The 24532-nt window shown below is 50.6% G+C and overlaps 1 protein-coding gene across 5 annotated transcripts; it reads left to right on the forward strand.

Moving 5' to 3' along the window:
• The first annotated feature begins 8 nt into the window (after window positions 1–8).
• On the forward strand, window positions 9–22229 carry Urb2 (URB2 ribosome biogenesis homolog). 5 transcript variants are annotated; one of them, XM_078023019.1, is made up of 11 exons: window positions 9–201; window positions 1676–1814; window positions 3233–3409; window positions 5346–8655; window positions 11855–12019; window positions 13490–13600; window positions 14850–15092; window positions 17207–17294; window positions 18988–19129; window positions 19570–19709; window positions 21832–22005. In XM_078023019.1, exons 2-11 carry the CDS (start codon window positions 1689–1691, stop codon window positions 21833–21835), a joined length of 4506 nt encoding a protein of 1501 aa, XP_077879145.1. In that variant the 5' UTR covers window positions 9–201; window positions 1676–1688; the 3' UTR covers window positions 21836–22005. The 5 variants fall into 5 exon arrangements, 4 of the variants coding, with proteins under 4 accessions (XP_077879145.1, XP_077879147.1, XP_077879144.1 ...); XR_013426605.1 differs by lacking the exon at window positions 21832–22005 and having other exon boundaries at window positions 10–201; window positions 11855–12015; window positions 19570–19702; XM_078023018.1 differs by lacking the exon at window positions 18988–19129 and having other exon boundaries at window positions 18–201; window positions 11855–12015; window positions 21832–22229.
• Window positions 22230–24532: the final 2303 nt, after the last annotated feature.

A 24532-nucleotide genomic window follows, 5' to 3' on the forward strand; every position in this document is an offset into this window, starting at 1 on the left:
CTGCGCGGCCGCCCCATGACCGCCAGACGGAGCGGGAGCGCCGGGCTGGGCCGCCGACGCCGACGCCGCGGCCAGGGCGCACTCGGCGCTCGGCTGGCGATGTCTGCGCGCCAGCTCGCCCCGCCCCGCGCCGTCGCCGTAGCGTCAGCGTCAGCCGGAAGCGCCCTCAGTGCATGGGGCGCCGAGTGGCGGAGTGGCCAGGTGAGTGCTTCGCGGCCGGCGTGCTTGGCCTGGACTGGCCCTGGGGTGGGGACGGCTGGGCTGAGGGAGCCCCACCCGCGGTAATACCCCCAAAGGATGGACCGCCCCGGGACGAGGCCCCCACGGGATGAGCCCCCGCCCACGGGGCGAGCCCTGCCTGTGATGACAGGCCAAGAGATGAACCTCCCCAGGGATGAGTCCCCCAAACAACGAATCGCCCCAGGGATGAGCTACCCCCATAATGCCTCCAAGGGATGAGTTATCCACCCATGAACCCCCCCAGGGATTGAGCCCCCGCCCACGGGGCGAGCCCTGCCTGTGACGACACTCCCAAGGGATGGACCCTCCCAAGAATGGGCCCCCCAAGGGATAACAACCCCCCTCCATACCTCCCCAAGGAATGAACCACCCCCAAGAAATGAATCTCCTTCCTGGAATGAGCCCCCCACCCCCAGGGATCCCCACAGCGAAGCGATAAGCCTTGCTTATCCCTCCCGCCCTGTTGAATTCCCCCCAAGGGGTGAGCCCCTTTCCCCCATTTGAGTCTTCGCTCAGGGCTGGGCCCCACCAGAGGGAGAACCCACCTGAGCTGAGCCTCACCTGCTCTCCTCCCCGGTGGTTCTGGGCCAGCTTGGGCGCTTGGAGGTGGCCACGCCCCCTGGGAGGGATGCCCCTGCAGTTGCTTACAGGATAAATTGCAGCAGTCCTCAAGGTAGAGGTTCCTTTGGTTTGACCAAAAGATAAAAAAAAAATCACTGTGATGTTTTTTCAGTTCTTGAGTTAGTCTATTTTGTTTTTATTTTCGATAACTACTTCTATGTGGTGTATCAGAAAAGTTTTTCTCTTGAGCTAAATTGCTCATTTTTTGAGATGAAAATAACTTAACATTTTACTTATGACTTAAGAAATCCAAAGCTGCTTGCCTCAGTTTTGTATTATTTGTGGGTGTATCTGTTGTAGTCTTCTCTGCAGGTGTGTATGTGGGGGGTGTGTGGGGTGTGTAAATTTCTTTGTAATACTGACTTTACAGTGGGGAGTTACTGTTGCATTAGAGATAACAGTGTTTCTCTTGGGATGAGTTAATGCTCTCTCTTTTCCTTGGAGAAATATCTTTTTCTAATACTATATTTCATATTTATTTCTTTGCACTGCTTAACAGAATTTATCCTAACAGGTGATACATAGTACACTTTAGAGGTTATGTGAAGAGTTGATGATTCTTTCCATTCCAGTCATTTGGTTTTGCCTTGTTGAGTGCTTGCACACTTACCTCTGGGCGTGTGTTCACAGCAGAAATATTTGTAACATGTCTTCTGCACACTTTTGACTGAATTTCCCCTAGGAGATTTGTTATTGATGTGTTTTAATTTGTTAAAATGTTTAATAGTACGTAATAAGACTCCTGCTGTTCCTTTTCTGGTGCCTGTTAAGTTTGATCTTGTTGTAATACAACTTTCTGTTGTTTTTATTATAGATAACGTGTGGCAATGGCTGCTGTATATTCTGGCATTTCCCTGAAGCTTAAGAGCAAGACAACTTCCTGGGAAGATAAACTAAAGCTTGCTCACTTTGCTTGGGTTTCCCACCAGTGCTTCCTTCCAAATAAAGAACAAGTAAGTTTAATGTGACACTTATATTTTTATGATTTAAAATAATCACTGTACAAATTGCATATAGGTATTTATTTAAAAGAAAAAAAGATTAGAAAAGTTGGGAAGGAAACTTTGTTGGAGATTGATTAAAGGTAATGTCAGTGAAAAAAGTAGTCAGATCTTCCTGACTTCTTTCAAGTTGAAGGTTGGGAAATGGAAAAGTGTTAGTATTAATCTGTGCAGAGAAGGGGTTGAGATTAGGGGTAGATTAGTGGTAGACCACTTGCCTAGCATTGGGTCTAATCCCCAGTATTGTAGTGTGTGTGGAGAAAGCCATGCTAGAAATAGGCTGGTCCCACGGACATTGCTCTTTGCTCAATCTTATTTGGCTAAAAATGGGATAACAGTAGGATGGCAGACTAAAGACTCATGAGATTGGACTGACACACATCCTGATACTGGTATTAAAGGAGGCAGCATAAGACATCGGACATGGATCATGTTGTGGAAGTGCTCAGGGGAAGTCTGTAGAAACCTGTCCTGTCCTCACCTGGTTGCACATAGAGTCATCCTCACAGTTTGGTGGTTGCCTGGCTGGTGCTGCTCAGGGTCAGAAATGGGTAGCCTGACAGGTTGTGTGATCAGAATCTTCACTGTCCTTACCTTGAGAGTTTTCCCCTTTTGGCTTGTGCCCCTCTTCCTACTATTCCTGGCAGCTCTGGGATTTCTGGCACTCCGAACAGAGGCCTCACCACTTCTCACAACTCTCACATGGACAGTCATAGAGGGCACATGTGTGCATCCCCTCTTGTCCAGCCCTGTGCATCAGTCCACACCCACTGTCTCCTGGCTGTGCTGAAGGTGGGCTGGGGAAGCACCACACAGACCCCAGGGTTCTGACTCTTTTCGCCTTTGCTTTGTGTATGTGATTCACTTGTGGCCACCTTCCGAGCAGTTGAGCTTCTACCTCTTAAAACTCAGCACAGCGTGGGAAAGAGGATAAGATGTTAGCATTTCTCCTGGAATTTTTAATTGGCCCCAGATGAAGACAAAGTTGGCTGTTTTTCCCCTTTCTTTTCCTTTTTGGGGTATTGAACCCAAGTGCACTTTAACACTGAGCTATATCTTCAAATCCTTTTTTTTTTTTTTTTTTGGTATTGTTTTGAAACTATCTTCAAATTTGGGATCTTCTTGCCTTAGCACCCTAAATGATGGGATGACAGGCATGAGCCACCAGGCCTGGCCCTTTTTATTTTTCTAAAAGCAAATTTTTTTAAGATGCCCTGGTGTTGACATGATGTGATTTTACCACAGGTGAACCTTCCAGGAGAGTGTTCTTCTTGCAATTGGATTTGGTTGGGTGTTCCCAGAGTGTTCAACATCTTTCTCTCTTGTAGAAGAAATTCATTTACATAAGAGTATGTTTCCTTCAAACTCAGGTTTTACTTGATTGGGCAAGACAGTCATTGGTTGCATTTTATAAGAAAAAACTTGAACTGACAGAAGATGTTGTTGAAAGGCTTTGGGCCTATATAGATAACATTCTACATAGCAGAAAATTGCAGAATCTTTTCAAGAATGGAAAGACAATCAATCTTCAGATCTCCCTCGTCAAGGTAACTTGTGAACATTTAGGAAATTTCAAGTGACTTATTGATTTATGTCAAGTGGTCTGCACTATGCTAATAAGCTTTTTATAATATGTAATGTTAAAGAAGAGCTTAGACTGGCACAGTTGTGCACACCTGGAATCCTAGTGGCTTCGGAGGTTGAGGCAGGAGGATCATGAATTCAAAGCTGGCCTTAGCAACTCACCGAGATCCTATCTTTAAATAAAAATATTAAAAAGGACTGGGGATGTGGCTCAGTGGTTAAGTGCCCCTGGGTTCAATCCCCAGTATCAGTCAATAAATAAGAGCTTAGAACTATTTCAGAACAGATTTTGATTACCTTTTTAATTGGAAAAAGTAGCCAGCAAATTATGCTAGTCTTAATTTTTACCCTCAAAACAGAGGATTAAACTCAGGGGCACTCTACCACTTAGCTACATTTCAGCCCTTTTAATTTCTTAGCCTCACTAAATTTTCCAGGCTGGCCTGGAACTTGTGATCTTCCTGCCTTGGCTCCTGACTAGCTAAGATTACAGGTGTTTGCTACCACCCCTGGACCTCACAGTTTTTTGACTGAAAGTAATTTTGAAAGCTGAAATCAGAGATGTGAATTTCATTGTCAGAATAGTACTTTGAAATGTCATGAGTATAGCTAATTACACAAGGACTACTACTAAGGAGTATTTTGTATGGGACAGGCTCAAAGAGATTACATAACTTTCTTCCCATCACTTAGGTGGTGGGTGTGAGGTAGAGTTGAGAGTTGAACCAGCTGGAGCTGATCACAAAGCCTGCCGTCAGATCTAAGCCTCACCCTCATGGGTGCACGGGCAGAGGGGAAGTCAGTGGAGGAGAATGCCATGAGCTGCAAGTAGTTCTTGGGATGAGGCCCTCCACTGTGTGCTTTGAAGTAGCAGTCAGTGGGTCATTTTGAACCGTCCTTTGGAGTATGGAAGGAATATTTAGAACATCTCAATGTTCAAGAAACCACACTTACTACACTTAAATTTTTAAAGTGGGAAAGATTTTTACTGATGAGCCCATGGTGGCACATTGACTCCTAAGGATTCAGCATGTCCGCTGCAGCTTACCAGAGCAGCCCTGAAGTTCGGAGTCAGCCCTTGCTAGGTGGAAGTGACGGTGCTCCTCGTGCTTCTCGTAGGTAGCATAGCATCCTGGGCAGGTTGGATTCTTACCTCCAATAAGGAGCGAGTCACTCTGCCTGTCAGTGAATTTGGGAATCTGGTTGGCTCTCATCTCTGTTGTCTTTGAATTTTGGAATTTTGAGAGCAGCAGATAGTGGGTCTGCTATGTAATGATGAGCAGTGACTGGCAATTTGCTTTCCTTTATAGAGTACCTTTTTTTAAAAAAAAAAAATTTATTTATTTTAGTTTTCAGCGGACATAATAGCTTTGTTTATATGTGATGCTGAGAATTGAACCCAGGTCGCACACATGCCAGGCGAGTGCGCTACCACTTGAGCCACATACCCAGCCCTAGAGTACCTTTTTTTTTAAAGAAGGAAAAATATAATTGACTATAAAAACATGTTAGATCACACGGTCATGATCCAAGTGCCACTGTCCACCTACCTGGTAATATCAGAGCTGAGTTAACAGATTCAGGGGCTGAGAAGAAGTGACGGCTGATATTTAAATCTTTTAAAGCCCAGCTTTTAAAAAATGGTGAGCAAACCTACAAAGGATTAGTGCCTGCTTGGAGTTGATACTGGCAAAAGGTGGGTGTGTGAATGAATCAAAGCAAGTGCTTGGCTGTCTTTCAGTTGCTCTAAGCAAATGTCAAGTTCAGGTAGATATGATAGTCTGGACATCTCTTTCGTATCAAGTGTGGGAGAAGAATGAGCTGATTGGTTCTGTGGTACTATTTTGTGTATGTGTGAGTTCAGGGAAGTAACGAGCTTTCTTTCTCTCTTAATCTCAGATCATCAATGAGAGAATAGCTGAGTTCTCTCTTTCAGGATCCCAAAGAAACATCTCTGCTGTCCTAAGCAGCTGCCAGGGCATCCTCTCTACGCCTGCCCTGGCTGTCATCTACACGGCCAAACAAGAACTGCTGGTGGCCTTGCTGAGCCAGCTGTGCTGGTCAGCCTGTAGGCAGCCAGAGGGAGCTGTGGCAGTCCCACTACTTGAGGTCATTCACCTAGCCTTGGGCCAGTACCTCTTGATTCAGCAGCAGCAGGCCAACCCAAGACGTGTCTTTGGGGAGGTGACTGGGCACTTGCTCCAGCCCTGCCTGATCCTGAGGCACCTTCTCTCTGGGGGTACTTGGACACAGTCTGGCCAGGGCCAGGTGCCCCAGGTGCTCAGCCGGGAAGTCAGAAGTAAGCTTGAGGCTGTGCTTCGAGGGGGAATTTTTCAGCTTGATATGCTCTCTTCCTACACAGAGGAGCTTCTGGGCCAGCAGCAAAGAGACACAAAGATCGGGACCCCAAAGAGTCTTCTCACTCCCCTGGACACAGTGGTGACCAGACTGCTAGATGCTGGTCACTGTGAACTGCACCTTCATGCCACCGTTGTGGCCACCTCAGTTGCTGTGTTGTACAGGCTGTTTCTGGATTCTTACCTCAAGGAGGGAAACCAGTTTCTCTGCTTCCAGGCTCTCCCCAGGCTGTTTGGCTGCCTGCGAATTTCACACCTGCAAGAGGAGCCAGGGAAAACCATGTCTACACCAGATTGGACCACAGAGCTTCTGGTAGTGGAGCAGCTGCTAAGCTCAGTGGCTAGCAGCAACATCTACAATGTGGCCACTGACAGGATCCGACATGGGGAGGTGCAGTTCCACTTCTACCGTGGGGTGGCTGAGCTGCTGATAAACCACCCACAAGCACCCGTGCCAGCCTGGTTCCGCTGCCTCAAGATTTTGATATCTCTCAATCATTTGATTCTGGAGCCAGATCTAGATGACCTGTTGTCTTCAGCTTGGATTGATGTGGAAGTAACAGAGTTTCGAACCAAAAAAGCCCAGGAGGTGCTTATTCACACCCTCTTCCAGACATATGCCAAACTCCGACAGTTGCCACAGTTGTTTGAAGAACTTTTGGGAGTGATCTGCCGCCCAGCTGCGGAGGCACTGAGGCAGCCTGTGCTGGCTGCAGGCCCCTCTGCTGCTCTCTGCACATGCCTCCTGGAACTGCCACCAAGTCAGGTCCTGGACATGTGGTCCCTCGTGCTGGACAAGTTCCAGTCTTTAATCCTGCCCTGTTTGCAGAGTGATGTCGACATGGCCCTGAAGTCTTTGTCCCTCAGCTCACTGCTACACTGTGTCATGTTCAACATGCCCAGCCTGGATAGTAGCACACCCCTGCCTGTCATCCGACGGGCACAGTGTATGATGGAGAGGGTGCTGGGAGAGCTTGTGAAGCCCCTTCTGGCCCTCCTCCTGGACACCCCAGGCCCAGAGTCTAAGCTATGGCTACAGAAGGTGAGTGACTCTGCACTCCTGCTCTCTTATACCTGGGCCCAGGTGGATGCCATGCTCAGTTTGAACTGTGGCCAGTATTGCTCTGTGGCTGGGACCCAGCTGGAGATCTCCAGCTGCCCTTCGTTGCTCCCAGGTGTGGAAACACGGCTTTGGAAGAAGGTCGAGAAGTTTACAGCCCAGTCCAGATCTCTTGGTAGGTATTGCTTAGAACAGCTCTACCTGCAGAGAATGAGAAGGACACTGATGCAGACTAGCTCCCAGTCCGAGCAAGTCCTCCAGACTTTGAGGTGTGATGCTGCCTACATTCTTGGTTCTGGCAGGGGCAGCTTGAGTTTAAGGATGACAGCTTCCTGGGATGGGCAAGTGGGAACAGTGAGTGCACCTACGTATCCTGCAGCACACTGGCACTTGTTAGTGTCAAACCTCCCAATATTAATACCCTACTTATGTCTGGATGATGTCAGCTACCTGGCCAGAGTCCTGTTAAGAACTTTGCCAACCAGCCAAGCCCAGGGAGCCTCTGCAGATGAAGAGCCATCCATCACACTCGAGCGAGTGTCCACATCCCTCCTTCACAGCCCTCTCTTTCCAGAGATGCAGTCCCTCCATTCTGCCTTCCTGATGTGCGTAGCTACAAGGTGTTCTAGTATTCTATGCTCCGGTTCCCAGAGTGGCCCAGGTCCTCTCAGCCAGCAGTTACCCTGGCTTTTTGAAAAGGACCACACAGTTATGGCTAACTGGGAATCCAGATTTGCAAAAGTTGGATCTGAAGGTGTAGAACCAAGAGGAGAAATTGCCCAGAACTTTCTGTCCCTGCTCAAGAGTGATTTTCCCATCCGGCTGGAGGATGAACAGTTAGGAGACCTCCTGGGGCTTCTGAACATTATTTCTGCTCTGCACCTGGACAGCCTTTTGCCATCCCATCATTTGCATTACTTTCTTTTGCTACTGACCATGGCTGTCAGCACACAGGGGCTTTCTTGTTCCTCCCTGGCCCTCCAGTTCCTGACGACCTGCTACCAGCTTCTTGGTTGCTTGCAGAGGGGAAGGAATGCCCGCTGTGTATTTAGAGTCATGTATGTCAGTGATATTTTTGAGATTGTGCTAACCTCGTTGTTACCAGCCAGTGGTGGACTCTGTCTTGAGGTGGATGACCCCTCTTGGCTGCAGTTCCTTCAGATGGTGGGGTCATTCTTGGAGCAGCTAATGCAGTTGCTCATCCAGAGCAGACTGAGCTTGGTGCTCAATTTTGGGAAAATCACCACATTCCTCTCAAGGTGTAAATTGCACACTGAGGCAGCTTTCAGTGAGCAATTGGGAAACCAGAGCCCTCTGGGCAGCCAGCTGCTTCTGGTGTGTCTAACCAAGTTGTGCCAAGTCCTGGGGCCTCTTGTCAAGGACCGGAGGCAGCCGCAGGAGGCACCAGCATCACTGCCCGAGTTGCTGCAGCAGGCTATGCTGCAGATGGCCACTGAACTGCAGCCATGCTTGGTGCCAGGAACCAGGGGCCACTGCCTGCCCTCAGCACTTCTCTCAGCTGTTGCCACGCTCTTGGAAGTGGACCTAAGCCATCACCCAGATTGGGTTGGGATTGCACAAGGGACGCACAGAGTAGTGCCCACCAACGCTGCCCTCTACCAGAGTGTTTACTCCCGACTGCTGTTGGAGTTGCCAGCCCTGGCAAGGGACACTCCGTCTTTCCAGGCAGCTTTGCAGTTTCTAACTCTGTTCTTTTCCGCCCCAGTGCTCCATCCCTCAGAAGGAACTGTTTTTGCCTCTATGCTTCAAGCCGTGAGGACAGTTCTTGCAGGTAAGATGCCTTCTCCTGAGCAGGGGCTTGGGCAACTGGAGCCCTGTCACCAGCATGCCTCTCCTTTTGATCAAGGAGTAAGTGATACCTGCTGTCTTTGCAAGGTCTTCCCACAAGGACAGTGGGAAGGGTGCCCTCCCAGTGTTGGCCCCAGGGTTTTCTTTTCTGTTTACACCACAGGGAGGTATGAGCAGTAGGTCTATGGCTCTCCCACAGCACAGCATGGCCTGCAGGTGTGCCCCTCAGCACCTTGTTCCTCACTGACTCTGGAGAAGGTCCTGTGTGGGGAGTATTTTTTTTTTTCCTTAGCACTGGGACTGAACCCAGGGCCTCACACCTGCTGGGCAATGGTTCACTGCTGCTCTGCTCTGCTGACCCTTGTGTGTGTGTTGAAATCTAGCCCCCCTCTCTTTTTTGGCCTTTAACCTGCTCTGGTTGTGGATGCCTGGCATTAGTTAATTTCACCCTTCTTAGACTCTCAGGGCTATACTTTGATTTTGTTTTTTGATTTTTTTGTGTGTGTGGTGCTGGGGATTTAACTCAAGACCTTGTGTATGTGAGGCAAGCACTCTACTAACTGAGCTATATCCCCAGTCCTTGATTTTTAAAAGATGTAAAATCTGCCAACTCAAAAAAAATTGCAAATGGCTCAGTTTGTAGGGGCCTTCTATAGCTCCTTAAGGGCAGTGCCACCTTCCAAGCCCCACTCCTCATGCTGCCTGTGGTTCATTGCATGGTGTTAGTGGAGGTTGCCCTCTGGACCAGCTAGCCAGCACCTCAAACGGCTCAGAGAGAGAGAGCTGGTGTCTCCCTCCATCTCAGGGTAGAGGTTAATAGGTCACTGAAACCCTACGATGATAACTACGGAGGCGCTTCAGAACTAGTGGGCAAGCATCAGTGTCAAGCCAGAACCCCACAACATAAAGTGCTAAATGTGCTATCGTTACAACTATAGAAAGTAAACGTGTGTGTACAAGAGCTAGAAGTACACACAGAACTTAGAACAGCCATGCGTTCAAGTGTTGTGGCAGTGTCATGCTCTCTTCGTATACCATTTTCACACAGATGTAGTAATGGATAAACACTTTTCTTCTATGACTTAATTTACCATAAGATTAGTGGTTTTGAGTGCCTCTTTCAAGCCTATATAAAAACAAGTAGATAATGCAATAAAAAAATCATGAAAATCTATTATGCTCACTAGTATATGAAAATAATATAGACCTTAATTTCTCTCTAAAGGCTAACAAAGGTTAGTGGGTCCAGAGTCTGTCCTGTTTTAAGATAGCCTACCATAGGGCTTTGCTAAAGGACTGGGCTAGGACTTAGGATAGTCTTATCTTTATGGTACTAGGGACTCAGCCCAGGGTGCTCTACCATTGAGCTACACCTACAGAACCTTTTGTTTTGTTTTGAGACAGAGCCTTGCTAAGTTGCTGAGACACACCTCAAGCCTGTGATCCTCCTGCCTCAGCCTTCTGAATGGCTAGAATTGCAGTCATGGCCACCACACCTACCTAAGACAAGTCTTTTGAGGTGAAGCTGAGGATTTGGGCCCAGCCTGACCCTCAGTACGTGCTGAGCTCCCTTTCCCACAGAAAAATTATGAGGGTCAGTGGGACCTTGTAGGAAGTAAAGCCACCTGGTCTGCCTGAGTCTGTGCCAAGCCTGAAGTTGGCCTGAACAAGGCTGCCGTTGTCAGTGCCCTTCTTCTCCAGCTGGACTGTGGGTCAGCTGAAGGAGCTCGGCATGATGCTGTATCTTCCTGTCAGCTAATTTTTCAAGGAGTGGTGTTCCCCTTCCTACAGGGGCTAATACTGAGCCTTTTACTCAGATCGGCAATATCCTCCTATGTGGGCTTCCCAGGCAATAGCAGCTGGGGTCTGGAGTTCTGGCTGCTTGGTCTTTTTGATAACAGAATGCCTTGTCCCCCATCCCCTGCAATCCATGGCAAGTTGAGGCAGTCTTTAAGCCTTGACTCTTGTGTCCCTGTGCAGGTAGTACCTCTTACCCCAGGGACAGAGCCTCAGCTATGGTGAGACCAGTGTGCTGCCTGTCCCTAGTCCAGCCCTCATACCTGAGCCATGTGACTGTCCAGGGAAGTGCCAGAGTAGAGAGCCATCTGGAGAGATGCCATGCAAGGAGTGGCTCAAGGCACTAGCAAGGGACAGGGAATGCAAAGGTGGTCTAAGAGAACTGAAGAGTGGCCACACAGGTTACCCCGTGGAGGTCCCAGTCTCCTTAGTGGCTCAGATGTGGCTTTTGGCTTGGACACATGAGCCTTTATGAAGAATCCTTCCTGGCAATGAACGATTTCCTCCCTGGGGTCACAGAAGCCAGCTTTACCGTTGGTCCTCCTGGGTGTAGAACTGTTTCCTGCTCTGAAGCAGTGAGCCGCTGGCTTTGGTCTAAGAAGTAACAGCGTCTTCATGGATCCCAGGAGAGAGGCCATGAGATTCTACACACCCACCCAGGACTCGGGGACACCAAGCGGCCAAGCCTAGCTGTGTGAAGGGTGGTGGGCGGGTGGAGGGGAGCATGCATGAGAGGTCTCACCGTGGCATCCTGCTCTTTGCCAGCTGCAGGAGTAGGTGCTGTAGTGCCTATTTCACTGATGAGGGGACTGAGGCTGAGTGGCCAGGAGTTAGGGTCTCATAGCTTGTAGGAGACTCAGACCTACCTCTGTCTCATAGAACTTCTGGTCCCCTGCCCCCAGCTCTGAGAGTAGTGGGCACAGACTGGCAAATGGAAGGCATTCTGGCAAGATAGGGTGGTCAGTCAGCTGGAGGATCAAGCTGGGGCCAGAGAAGGAAGGCTGGAGGACTCAGGTGACATTCCTGGGGGTTAAGGTTCTCTTGCTCTTTCCAGCACTCCTGTCTAGTGAAAAGTACATTCCCACTCCTGCCCCTAACTGAATTTATATGACTCACCAAGGAAGTAGGCACCAGTTGCCAGGCTGCCAAGGGCAGAATGCACTGTTGCTGAGCCTGCTGATGGTGGCCGGCATGTGTGTGTACTGTGTGTGCACACTTTGCTTGGCGTAGCTCTATGTCAGTGGCACTGCCAGGGCTGTGTTCACCAACACTTGAGTGTCCCAGGCCCCTCAAGCTGGGATCGCTAGTCTGCATGGCTGCTCACCGCCTCCTACAGCCACTCTGGCTTGTGTCACTTCTTTACACCTTGGATTCTTTTCCCACAGATCCTGCCATCCCTGCTCTGGCTGCCCAGGACATTGAGCCTCACTTGGGAGCCCTATTCACCCAGATGTTGGAGGCTGGGACGATGGAGGACTTTGGGCTGGTGGTCCGGTCTGTTCTCCAGGGGCTGGACATCCGTCACGTGTGGACGGCAGACCTGCAGGCAGGTACCCTCCCTCTGTTCGCATGGCAGGCTCACATAGTGTCGGCCAGTGGGCTTGTTTAGGATTCCACTCATCCTTGAAGTAAGCAAGCACATCCCCACTGAGAACAGAAGCCCAGCCTTGGGAGGAGCCCTTGATTTCAAAGGGGACTGTCCTAGGTTACAAACTGCCTTCTTACTCTATAGAAGCTAGGTGTGACATATACACAGTACTGACCCACGGAATGCTTAAATTCCACCTGTTCATCACACGTTCGTGAAGACAGCCTGACGTGAGCACAGCCCACAGACCAGCACTGGAGAAGCATGTGGTCCTGCAGCCCAGTGCAGGTCCTAAGAAAGCCCTAGTGGTGCGGCCCACTGGGAATGACTCATACACAGCACTGAGGTGTTGGAATCAGCTCCTCTGGGTGGTCCCAGGCATTGACTTCTCAGAAACCTTGTCACATGGAGCTGACAGTTGGTGATCAGTACTGTAGCCATGGCCTCTGGTCCAGCTGCCTTCACTCCTGGTCCTATTGATGCCTTGTGATCAGTTTTGATTGGGTGGGAAGGGAGCTAGGGATGGTGATTTGGGAATTCTGGGGAAGAATGGGGGTCCAGGGATAGCACAGTCTTTTGGTGGGCACAGGGGCTCTACCTAGCCACTCCCCTGCCTGCACACTGACCCATCTCTGGAATTTGGACTGTGTTTCTGCAGCATACTTCGGCCTCTGGACTTTGGGGCTTCCTCCAGCATATTGAGGCAGTTTAGCCCCAGGTTTCCATGTAGACAAGCCAGTCAGAAGTCTTCAGGAAGAGGGGGCTTTAACTGAGGGTTGAAGAATGGCAGGATTTGGGGAGTAGGAGGAGGGGCACAGTGCAGGCAGTGTGCTGGTCTGCCAGAGCAGAGGGTGGGTGGGGAGGAAGTGGCTGGGCATGAGGCCTTCAGGGGCAGGAGTGTGGGAGCACATGGGCTTGTGAGTGCACAGCCAGAGAGGTGAGCATGGCCAGTGGCCAAGGGCAGCAGCAGGATGTGGGCTGTACAGTATTGGGGAAGAAGAGGCTGGCCTGAGGCCAAAACCCAAGATGTTACGTGCTCGGTGGGCAGTAGGTGCCCGTTCACCCATGCTGTGGCTTGAGGCCAGCGCCTGGGCCCATGGCACCTCACCCAGTGTCTTCTTCCAGCCCCTCCTATCTGAAAACTGGTACACCTGCTCTGAGGGACAGCCTGCGTCCTCCATGGAGTCTTGGTGAATGGCTGAGTTCATTATCCTGGTCCTTTTGTGAGCCTGGCTGAGAGGCTCCTGAAAGGCCCCACTTTGCCAGAGCTGTGCTCACCTCCCTGCCTCTGGATGCTGATGAGAACTTGCCCTCAGGCCTCGTCACTGCCCTCAGCATGGCTCTCAGGGCTCTTGGGTCAAGGTATCAGCGGCAGTGAGGGTTTCTCCTCCAGATTGGGAGCTTCCTGCGCTGAGTGCCCTCCTTGTTTCAGGCTGTTTTGTCTGCTGTCGGATTGCTCAAGCTGCTACTAAGCTGCCCACTCAGTGGAGAGAAAGCGAGCCTGTTGTGGCGTGCATGTCCCCAGATAGTCTCAGCTCTGACGGTGAGTGGCCTCTGGGGATGTGCTCTCCTACTCTTCCCCTCTTCCCTGAAGACAGCCAGCGTTGGGCTCTGGCTTGGGGCAGTGTTTCTGGGCTGCTTCCGCAGGTGGCTGTGAGCAGCAGCCCAGTTTGTGTGTTCCATCTGCAGCCCTGGCATGGGGGTAGGGAAGAAGGCATGAGAAACACTGGGTGACATGACTCAGGGAGGAGAGGCTAGGGCTTGCTTCATCCCCACAGATGTTGTGCTCAATGCAGAATGTGTGTACATTGGAGAGGGTGTAGGCCTGCGGGACAGTGAGGGAGGGAGATGCCTGTGGAGTGGCTACTAGTGTCAGGGACAGGAGGGTCCTGTGTTGTTGTCTTCCCCGGGACCTATGTCCAGCGGTCACTCGACTTTGTTTCACTTTAACAAAACCCTAGTTCAGTTTGGCCCAGGCTTGGCACTTCCTCCCTAGGATGAACCTGACCAGAGCCTCCTGGCCATGGTGCCCAGGGCAGTGTCTGTTTCACCATTGTCCCCAGTGGCTCCTGGCCCTGCCATCTAAGGGATGTGCTCTGGGTCTGAGTACGCTCAGAGAGAGGATATGGAGAGTGGCCCTCACCCTCCCTGTGTTTCCCAAGTCTGCACCATGATTGAAGCAGGTGGTTCCTACGTGTGTGCTGCGCATCCCTATTGGAGGGCCAGTGGGGGGGTCGGGTGGTGATGGCATGTGGTCATCTGCATGCCGCGCAGGTTGGAAACACTTCATTTTTTTCATGTGTGGCAAGCCCTCTGCATGGCCAGCACAGCAGGGGCCCTTAGTGTCAGAGAGAGGGCACAGAGTGTTCCAGGTGAACTTGGGGAGAGTTCGAACTGTCCCTCTTCTCCAGTCTGTTCTCTTTGTTTTCTGGAACAATGATTAGACATCTTTGATGGGATTTATAAGAAGTTTAACAAGTCACATTTGGTCCCAGATGTGGAACTGATGGCCTGTTTTGGGAAAATGTCATCATGTGTGTCTGACTTCTAGTTTTCTTGTGGGAAACTGGATATATCAACTCCTTTGTGAAAACAGCTTCTCTCTGCAGTAGATGAGTCCAGCAAGAAATGACCACATTCACAGCAGGTGCCTTGGGTGTGACTGGCCTCCTTGTCCCTTCACCAGTTCATTTGGAGCCTGGACGGTCTCCTCTGCCTGCCAGTGCTCAGCGTTCGTGTTGTTTCTTGGAGAATCAGTTTTTTTCTCTTCTTTTACCTCTCTCAATCTGTAGCTGCAAAGCCGAGAGGCTTGTCAGGAGCGGCCTGTGGTCCTCACAGTGGTCGAACCTGTTCTAGATGTCCTGGCTCTCCTGCTGCGGCAGGGCGAGGAGGCCATCAGCAACCCCCACCACGTCAACCTGGCCTTCAGTATCCTGCTTACAGTCCCTCTGGATCACCTGAGGCCACCAGAGTATGGCAGAGTCTTCTTGGGGCTGCACAATGTGCTCTTCTCCATCCTACAGTGTCATCCAAAGGTGAGGGGGGCAAGGGTGCCAGCAGTCTCCACAGCATGGGCATGGGACTCCAGCCTTCAGCAGGGCACACCGCCTGTCCTGCAGAGCAGTGGGCAGGGTGCTCTGCTAAGCAGACTGTGGCTCCAGGAAGTTCCAGGCTCTAGACGAGCACTGGACTCTTTGTGTTCTTTGATGAGTCTAGCACATCGAATGGTGCTAGTTACTGATATTCAAGGGCTCGTGTTTGAATAAACCCCTGCTTTGCTGGAGTCTCTTAGGCTCAAGTTCGAGTGGGTGGAGGACTGAGGTCCCTGGCTCTGGTTTCAGAGTAGACTGACTGCCTTTGGCGCTTCACAGCGCAGCAGAGCGCACTCAGGTAGCACTCACTGCCTATCTGCTGCCTCCCCAATTGCTGGCCTGCAAGGGTGGCAGTCACCTCTCTGGTGGTGAAGCAGTGGAGGTCAGTACTGGGATGTCCTGGGCCAGGGCTCTAAGGCTCACTGCATGCAGTGGGGACTCCCGAACATGAAGTACTCACATCTTCAAAAGCACCCAGGTGTTCTCCAGGGTAGGCTGTTCTGGAGAGGGAGACCTGCTGGCAGCTCGGTTTTTCAGACAGATCATCTTTAGCAAGCTAAGCACTTACCAAGTTGGGCTCACTCCAGAGCCTTCCCCAGCCAGCCATCACCTGTGGCCCTGCCTCTTCTGTCAGGTCCTTGTCAGTTGTTAGGTGACTGAAGTGCACCTGCAGTGCCAGTCAGTCACAATCCAAGGCTGCAGAGTTTTGCAAGAGATGGAGAATTTCTCGAAGTGGTGACACGCGAACAGGCTGTGTGGATCTTCGAAAACACGATCACATGAGCATTCAGCAGACCTAGATAGGAACATAAGAGCGTTTTGTGATCCGAACATTAGGCAAGAGGAGGACACACAGGTGACCATAGTGTGAGTCCACACTGGCACAGATGCCCACTAGCCTCAGGGACATCTGAGGGTGCAGCAGGAGGCTAGCTGCCAGTGCCGCACTCGGCAGCCACATGTCTTATCTCAGTCCTTGTGAGAGTCCTTCATTGTCCTTGTTTGCTGAGGAGGAAGTTGAGATACACACACACACAGAGGCCAGATGACTTGTTGCAGTCATGTGAGGAAGTGGTGTGGAGAGTCTGCTCCTGGATTTGTGGCTTTTCACCCTAAGGTGGCAGAGGGTCAGGAGAGGCTGGGGAGTGGCAACACTTGGGGATGCTGGCAGAGCCCGCCTTTCTGTGGCCGTGCAGTGACTTGACCTGTGCAGTGCTGTCCAGAGTTTGCTGGATACACACAAAAGACACTAGTAAGTCCCACATTTGAGTCACAGCAGGGCAATGCTGTCCAGTAAAGGGTTCAGTGGCTTCTGTATAGTCCAGCACAGTGACCACTGGCCTCCTAACAGAAAGGCCATGTGTGGCTTGCAGACTGGCATGACTTGGAGCTGCATACCTAGCTGTACTTAGTGTGTGCACTGGTTTAACCTGAGTGTTACACTGCATGGGGCTGCCTGGTGATGGCACTTGGTCCGCTTCTAATGTGTGCACATTGCCTGGGACTGCCTGAGGACGGCGCGTGCTCTGCTCCCAACAGTGTGTGTGCACATCCCACAGGGCTGCCGGGGATGGTGCGTGGTCTGCTCCCAAAAGGGTTGAATGTGAGGAAGCATTTTGTCATTTTGGTCACATATTTAAAATAGAGTCCCAGCAGACCTTTTCATCCCTCTGGACAGAGGAGTCTTGCTCCCCATTCTACATGGATTTGCTTGTGAGGCCCTTCCCTGGCACTCTATCTGAATGAGTCAGATGTTGCCGTTTGTTTCCAGGTGTGTTAGAACCAGCTTAGGGGAAAGCACAGCTTTAGCAGACTTTAGGCCAGGCTTGTCCACCAGCTTCTAGAAGTTGTTCAGTGTGGAACCTCTACCATAGACTGGAAGCAAGGGTTAAAGAGTCGAGTGCAGGGTGGGTGAGCGGTCATACCAGAGATGAGGCCAGAGGAGCCTCCTGGCAGTAGGGCACGCCTATTGTGAGCGCCTTGCAAGGCGAGATGAAGAAAGAAGCAGGTGGACAGACGCTTGCACGCTCACCCTATTCTCTGATCTGCCATTGCAGGTGGTGCTGAAGGCCATCCCGTCTTTCCTGAACTCCTTCAACAGACTGGTGTTTTCAGTTATGCACGAAGGGCGGCAGAAAGACAAAGGTAATTCAGAATAGCAGCCTCAGAGGCAATTCCAAGTATATTTATCAAGTGGTCACAGGTGTAACTAAGATAAATCTACTTTAGCCAAGTTCAGATCATCAAATAATCACTCAAGATATTAAAAGAAAAAATAAAACTCATTTTATCCTATTCAAAACAATGGACATGTTTGTCACCTCTAATTGAAACAATTCTTTTTCTGGAAACAAAAGTATCTAGATTTAGGAAATTTTTTTTTACCACATAGCTTATACAGGAGATATTTTTATGACTACATATGTAATCATTTTTATGACTACAGCCAGCCAGGCACAGCGGCCTACAGGGGAGGCCAGCCTCAGCAACTTAGTGAGACCCTCTCTCAAAGTCAAAACAGACTAGGCTGTGTCTCAGTGCTAAGGTGCCCAACACCAAAAGAGACAGAGACAGATGGCACTGTGCTCCTGCCCTTGAGTTGGTGGTTTCTAGGAGGCAGAAGGAGCAGGGCGCAAGCTTCCCACTGACATGCAGCTGAGGCAAGGCCCTGTACCTTCCCTCTCGCCTGACCCGCAGGGTTGTGCCTCTTTCTCAGGGAAACTCACTCTGTCACATGGCGGTACCAGGTACTGTGTCTGGGTCTTTTTTCATCTTTGAAGGTGTGAATGCTGTCTGCTTTTCTGATTTGGGAAGTTTTCACTATTGGGAGGGGTTGCACTGAAGTAGTACTTGCTGTTTTACATTACAGTTTTAAAATTGAGACATGGTACTCAAGCATGGGGACCAGGTGTTGCGGGATGCCCTGGTCAGATGGGAGGTTATGAATCTCCTTGAGGATGTTGGGGAGCCCAGCCCAGCAGCCTGGGCTGACAAGAGCAGGCTTGATACCTCCCACAGGTGCCCCAGGCTCCGGCAGTAAGCCAGGTCCTTGGCCTGCGCTGGAGAGCAGAGCACAGTGCTCTGCTGGGGGCCAGGCAGCGGCACAGTGGGCAGTTTAGCCTTCTATGCTCAGCAGGGAGGACTGCGTCTGGTAAGGAGCAGGGCTGGGGAACATTCCCTCTCACACCAGCCTGGGCCTGCAGCTAGTGACTGCCTGCTGTCCTGTGCTAAGACCCGCATATAGATCCCATCTGAGTGCCTTCAGGGCACTGTTCTGATGGTGCTGTCTGCCTAAGTGGGAGATGGGCAGGCCTGGCTGAGGCCTGTGGTGTGGAGTGCAGCCTGGCCTAACCTCTCATGTCCTTCGTCATTGTCCTGCCACGTGCCCACATTGTCCAGCCCAGTCACCTGCATCTGTTCGTTCCCTTTGTCTGGTGCACTCTTAAGTGGTCATACGTGAAGTCGGAGGCTGAAGTAGCCCCTGCCAGGTACTCATTGGAAACAACAGGGTGAGCTTCTGAAAGGAGGAGAAGCGGCAGGCTGCCACGGGCTGTGGAGTGCCCCCTGGCGCTGCTATCTCGTAGCTTCACAGGAATCGCACTGAAAGACTGCACCCCCTCTTGGCCCAGCCCCAGGCAGCTGTGGCAAATGTGCTCTGTGTCACTACATTTCTCTGCATTTTTTTTTAAATTTTTTAAAATATTTTTTAGTTGTAGATGGACATACTTTTATTTATTTTTTATGTGGTAAGGAATCGAACCCAGGGCCTCACATGTGCTAGGCAAGCATTCGCTCTACTGCTGAGCCTCAGCCCCAGCCCCTCACTTGCATTTTCTAGATTTACAGAACTGGGCTGCCACCAAGCTGAGCCAAGCAGGGAAGGCGTAGGCTGTGCAAGTTTTTGGACTGAGTCAGGGCCTGGGGGCCGCAGCATTGCAGGAAAGTGGGTCCCGGAAGATCGGAGGCTGCCTGGTGACAAGGTGAGGCCCATATCCACCTGTCCATCACCTTTACCACAACACAGACGCAATTTGGCATCTTATTTTTTTGAATCATATGATGTTGGTGCATCGTTGTTTTTCTGTAAGACAACTTACCATTTTTCCCGTTTTTTCTGCCTTGTAGAAGCGTGTCTCCTGTTTAAACACAGGAGCAGTTCTAAGTGTCATCCTGAAAGTCTTATTTTCCTGGTGGGATTCTTAAACATCCCATGCACTCTTGAGTGTTGTGGATGTTCTTTGTCCCCTGAATGTCTAGGTAAATATTTGGACATATCTTTTCTCCCTTCTCTTTTCTTCAAAATAAGCCAATCAGAGAGCCTAGAAAATGTAGAGGCTATCTGCTTGTAGTAGAGGTAAGACTGGAGGAGCTGGTCTGACTGTGCTGTGTCTGGAGCTAACCGGTTGGCCTTTGTCTGCAGGATGTGCTGATGACCTGCCAGTGGTCCTGGAGTGTGCGCGCCTGGTGGAGCGGATGTACAGCCACATTGCTGTGCGGTCCGAGGAATTCACCACGTCGTCCCCCTTCCTGGTGGCCCAGTATGTGTCGGAGGCGCAAAAGGTAAAGTCCAGGCTGAGTGTCTTTCTAGGGTTATTGTTTTTTTTTTTTTATTTTATGGTATTGGGGGTTGAATCCAGAGGCACTCAACCACTGAGCCACATCCCCAACCCATTTTATTTTGAGGCAAGTTCTTGCTGGGTTGCTTAGGGTCTCATTAAATTGCTGAGGCTGGCTTTGAATTTGGGATCCTCTTGCCTCAGCCTCCTGAGCTTCTGGCATTGCAGGCATGTGCCACTGTGCCCGGCCCCAAGATCTTCTTCCATAGCCCTTGAGTGGCTTCTTCCCTGAAAGGCGAGTGGGCCTGAGCCCACTGTCCTGTACATGGCCAGGTGTGTTTGACATCACTGTGGGATGGCCTGAGGCCTGAGTGGAGCTGTGCCTGGGAGGTGCCAGGGCTCCTCGGCTTGTTGTCACTCTAGCACAAACTCGACACTTATTTGGTCTATGCCCTAAGTGATCTGACAGGTGGCATGCCACTCAGATCCAAGAACAAGAACTGTTGTGGGACCAGGCTAATGAGGAGGGGCTGATGGTCTGGGCCCTCTGCCATGTGGCAGGGATCTTAACTCTTGGGGCCACTGTTATGAGACCCAGCAGCCCCGGATGCTCAAAGCAGATGGCAAAGTGGAGAGGCAGGCAGAGTTGGTCAGATTAGTCCAACTTCCCAGCTCAGTGTTCTAGGTCACGAATTTGTGGCCTGAGTCATCTTACATTGGGATGTCCTTGCTTATTTTTGGAAGCCTGTGGTACCCTCAGTGCATTTGCCACAGGACTAAACTGGGCTGCACCAACCTGCTTGCTTAAGTGGCCCTGGGTAGAAAGCCCACAGCAGGTCCAGAGAGCAGGCCAAGTGGAGCGCTCCCATGTGTCCGTCTGCTGTATAGTGCGTGCCTGTCTCACTGCTTCTGCCTTCCCGTGAAGGAATCAGCCTCTCCTGCAGGCTATGCACAGGAGCGAGCAGGGCATGGTAAGCAAATCGGGACACTGGGATGTGCACTGGGCTTTGGGGACAAGGGCCTCCTTCTCCAGGGCTAAGTGGACTGCTTGGCATGCCTCCCTGCCCCTGCTTCAGGCAGGACTAAGACTGTCGTGTGATCTTATGACCCACCTGTGCTGACCTCAGCTAGTGGCCCTGTCCACCTTCTGTGTGGGCAGGGGGCTAGGGACAGCCTGGCCACATGTGTGAGCAGCTGGGTCTTTGCCTGCTGGAGTGGAGACCACAGAGCGCCAGAGGCCCTGCATGGTCCTTGAGCGGCACATGCCCGCACCCCTACTTTGGTAATTGCGACTGTATACCATTTGTGTGAATTGTGGTATTTTCCAAACACCGACTCATTATTATACAAACTTTGATGAAAGAAAAGTCAGCATCATGTTCTTTTACTAAAAAATACAATGAGGCAGTGAGATCACTTCACTAAGGGCCGAGAGAGCAAGCAGTGATGGGAGCCTTGGGTCACGCTATTCCGACACTTACCTTAGGAGAGGCCTCTGGTCTCCTGGCCTCGTTTTCAGGCCTACTGTTCGCTTATCTGTTGTGTTATTTTAATCTTGAAATCCATTGGTTGCAGTGTATGTTGTAACCTTCATCGTTTTGTAAATTCAGTAATGAGAAAAAGGCTCCCTGTGTACTGGAAGCTTCTACTGAGAGCACCGTCAGTCTTTCCAGATCAGTGCTTTTAGGTTTAAATAAGTGCTAGACAGCAGGTGCAGCTCAACAGACTGCACACTCTCTGCTTCTGGTGGGAGCACCTTCCTGATGGGCAGACCCAGGTGAGCACATGCGAGGTAGAACTCTCTGCAGCTCAGTTGTCTTATTCCGCCCATGGTCAGAGCCACCATGGGAACAGGTAAGGACATTGCTACAGCTTTCGTCTTCTCTGCCCTGTCCCCTTTACCACCAGGGCTGTATGTGGCTGGCTTGGGGTGAGTGCTTTGAACTGCTCGTTGGTCCCGGGAACTGTGGCGCTGCTAGTGGTGTTCTGTATGTTGGTCAGCGGTCCTAGCACTGTACAAGTTGACTTTTTCTTGCCTTAAAAATCAGATATCCAAAGCCTCAAGGCTCTGGTGCAGCCAGAGCTCTGTCCCAGGTGTCCTCAGGGAGCTCTGCCTTGCTTCCCAGGTGACCTTGTACCCCGCTGTGAAGGACCTACTGCAGGAGGGCATCTACCTCATCCTGGACCTCTGTATTGAGCCTGATGTCCAGTTCCTCCGAGCCTCGCTACAGCCAGGGGCCAGAGACGTCTTTAAAGAACTGCACAGTGACTACCTCCGGTACCACAAAGCCAAGAACGAAGGAGAGAAGAGGTACACTGCCTAGGCCTCGCAACACAGTGTCTACCTCAGGGACCACAAAGCCGAGCATGCAGAAGAGCAGATATACTACCTGGGCCACGCAGCATAGCACCCCTGGGGAGTGTGTGGATGGTGAGGGTCCTGAATGTTCTGGTGCCATGTTGACCTGTGGAAACTCTGTATTCTTACATCATGTTTTTAAAAATATATCTTCAGTATGGTTCAGTCTGTCTTTTTGTCATCACTTTTTACCTTTGTTTTGGGATTGTATCCAAGGTCTTCGCATACTGAGCACACACTCAAACCACGGACCACACCCTGGCCCAGTGTGTCTTTTTGTAAGTATGTGTTGCGTTAGAATCCTGAAAGCAGACCCTGGAATGAGATTGCTTCAGTAGAAGAGTTGGTGGTTCTTGACCTGGCTCAGTGGGTTCTGCCCCTTCCCCCGGTTAGCAGCTATAAGGAACTGGATTTTTGCTTCTGGTGCATGAGTTTGTAATTAAATCCTGTTTAAATACCTCTGCCTTTTAAATTCAAGCCAGAAATAGTGGGAGAGGGATTCCTGAGATGCCATGCTTCTGCCTCCCCTCTGAGAACCCTCCTGATGACCCTGGGAGACAACACCCTGGCTCCAGGGAGCTGTGTCTGCTGAGACAGCAACAGGTACCTGGGAGGCTCCTGGCACCTGTCTGGTGGGTGGCTGCTCCTAGCAAGGCACCAGGGCTCCTACATGCTCTTTCTGCTTTGCTCTATGAAGTTCATTTTGGAATTAATTTTTTACGTTGAGTTTATTACAATAATTTTGTTTTCATTGCCTAATTGTTACAGTTTGGGTATGAGTTGTTTCCTGAAAAGTGCATGCATCAGGCAATGCAGGAATGTTAAGAAGGAAAACATTCGATTAGGAGAGCGGGGACCTCACTAATGCAGTAATCCATTGGATGGATTAATGATGTGAGTGGAGCACTGTGTGATAATTAGGCAGGTGGGGCACTGGAGTATACCTTGGGCATGGTGTGTCTTGTCCCTGACTCCTTGGCTCTCTTTGCAATGAAGCTGCCATGAACTGGCAGTTTCCTCTACCACACCCACGAGCTCTGCCTCACCTCAGCCCAGAGCAATGGAGTCAGCCCACCACAGACTGAACCTCTGAAACCATGAGCCAAAACCAACTGGTTCTTTTTTTAAATTTTTAACCAGGGATTGAATTCAGGGGCACTTGACCACTGAGCCACATCCCCACCCCTATTTTTTATTTTATTTAGGGCAGGTCTCACTAAGTTGCTTAATGCCCTGCTTTTGCTGAGGCTGTCTTTGAACTTTCGATTGGCCTCAGCCTCCTGAGCTGCTGGGATTTCAGGCATGCGCCACTGTTCTCGGCTTCCCAAAGTGCTTCTTGCCCCATATTTTGTCTTAGATGAAAAGCTGACTAACACACTAAGCTCCATGTTTTCATTTGAGCAACCTGAGCAAAAGAAAAGGGAAGAAGGCTTGAAAACTCACTCACGGTGCCATGTGCCCAGACGACCTCTGCCACCACCCTGGAGCACCTCATTATCCTGAGTGTGTGTGTGGACGAGGAGGGATGTATGAGCACACCGTAGTGAGCCTGATAAAAGTGCACTTGTAAAAGCTGCTTAGTGGCTTCGTTTGTAATCATTCAGTGTCATCTCAGGTCCGTGGAGATGGCTGGTGTCATTCCCAGTGCTGCACAGTGGTCCACTAAGCAGAGCCAGCTGCTGGGTTGACTGGCCCTGGTAATGTCGAGGTCTTTCTCATCTCCTTTTGTGGCTGGCTCCTGTGGCCAAGTCTTTATGTAAGGCCAGCTCCTGTGAGCTGTCTGGAAACCGTGTCAGGCTATAAGACTTCTGTGTGCGTTGCCAGGTTGCCCTCTGGAAAGGCATGAGGGTACTTTGCCCTGGTCAGTTGGCACTGTTGGCTTTGTCTCCCTGACAGGAATGCACTGCATTTCTCTAAAAGATGAGGATGGTGTCACAGTCACTTGTTTGCTTCTTATGTGAGGGTCATGCAACGTCCTTGTCCGTCTCATTTGGGAGGTCTACTTTTTGATCCCTGTCTTGTGGATGTCTCCAAATGCCCCTTTTCAGTCAGCCATGTGCGCACTTCCGCACCATTGGGATGGTGGCCCTCAGAGGCCCCATTTATTTTATTACTGTTTTTGAAGTGTATATGGCTGGAGTAGGCAAAGAGGAACACCTTTGAATACCTAAGAGAAAGAGCTGGAGCTTCCCACCCCCAGACCAATTTTATGTCCTGCATTGGCTGCATGTGGAAAGGGCAGTCCTCTGCATTAGCCTGTTTGGTCCTTCTCCACCTGTTTTCCCCCTACTTTCACTGGTGCATTATAATTACATGTAATGATGGGGTTCCTTATTACCTATTCATATTTGCACAGTGTAATAGTGAAATCCAGTCAGCTTCTTTCCCAGTGGGCCCAACCTGTTCCTCTGCTGGCCTCCCTTCCATTTTCATGAGGACCCCCGTCCCCCACACCTTTTCTCTGTCTC

Source organism: Ictidomys tridecemlineatus, chromosome 10, assembly GCF_052094955.1.
Source record: "Ictidomys tridecemlineatus isolate mIctTri1 chromosome 10, mIctTri1.hap1, whole genome shotgun sequence".
NCBI classification, from domain to species: domain Eukaryota; kingdom Metazoa; phylum Chordata; class Mammalia; order Rodentia; family Sciuridae; genus Ictidomys; species Ictidomys tridecemlineatus.

What these genes read in the sequence shown, in the direction of transcription:
- Urb2 (XM_078023018.1), top strand. Translation starts at nt 1,689, where the DNA reads ATGGCTGCTGTATATTCTGGCATTTCCCTGAAGCTTAAGAGCAAGACA. An exon ending in TCCTTCCAAATAAAGAACAA is followed by an intron (nt 1,815 to 3,232) that starts GTAAGTTTAATG and finishes CTTCAAACTCAG; the next exon opens with GTTTTACTTGATTGGGCAAG. An exon ending in TCCTACAGTGTCATCCAAAG is followed by an intron (nt 15,093 to 17,206) that starts GTGAGGGGGGCA and finishes CTGCCATTGCAG; the next exon opens with GTGGTGCTGAAGGCCATCCC.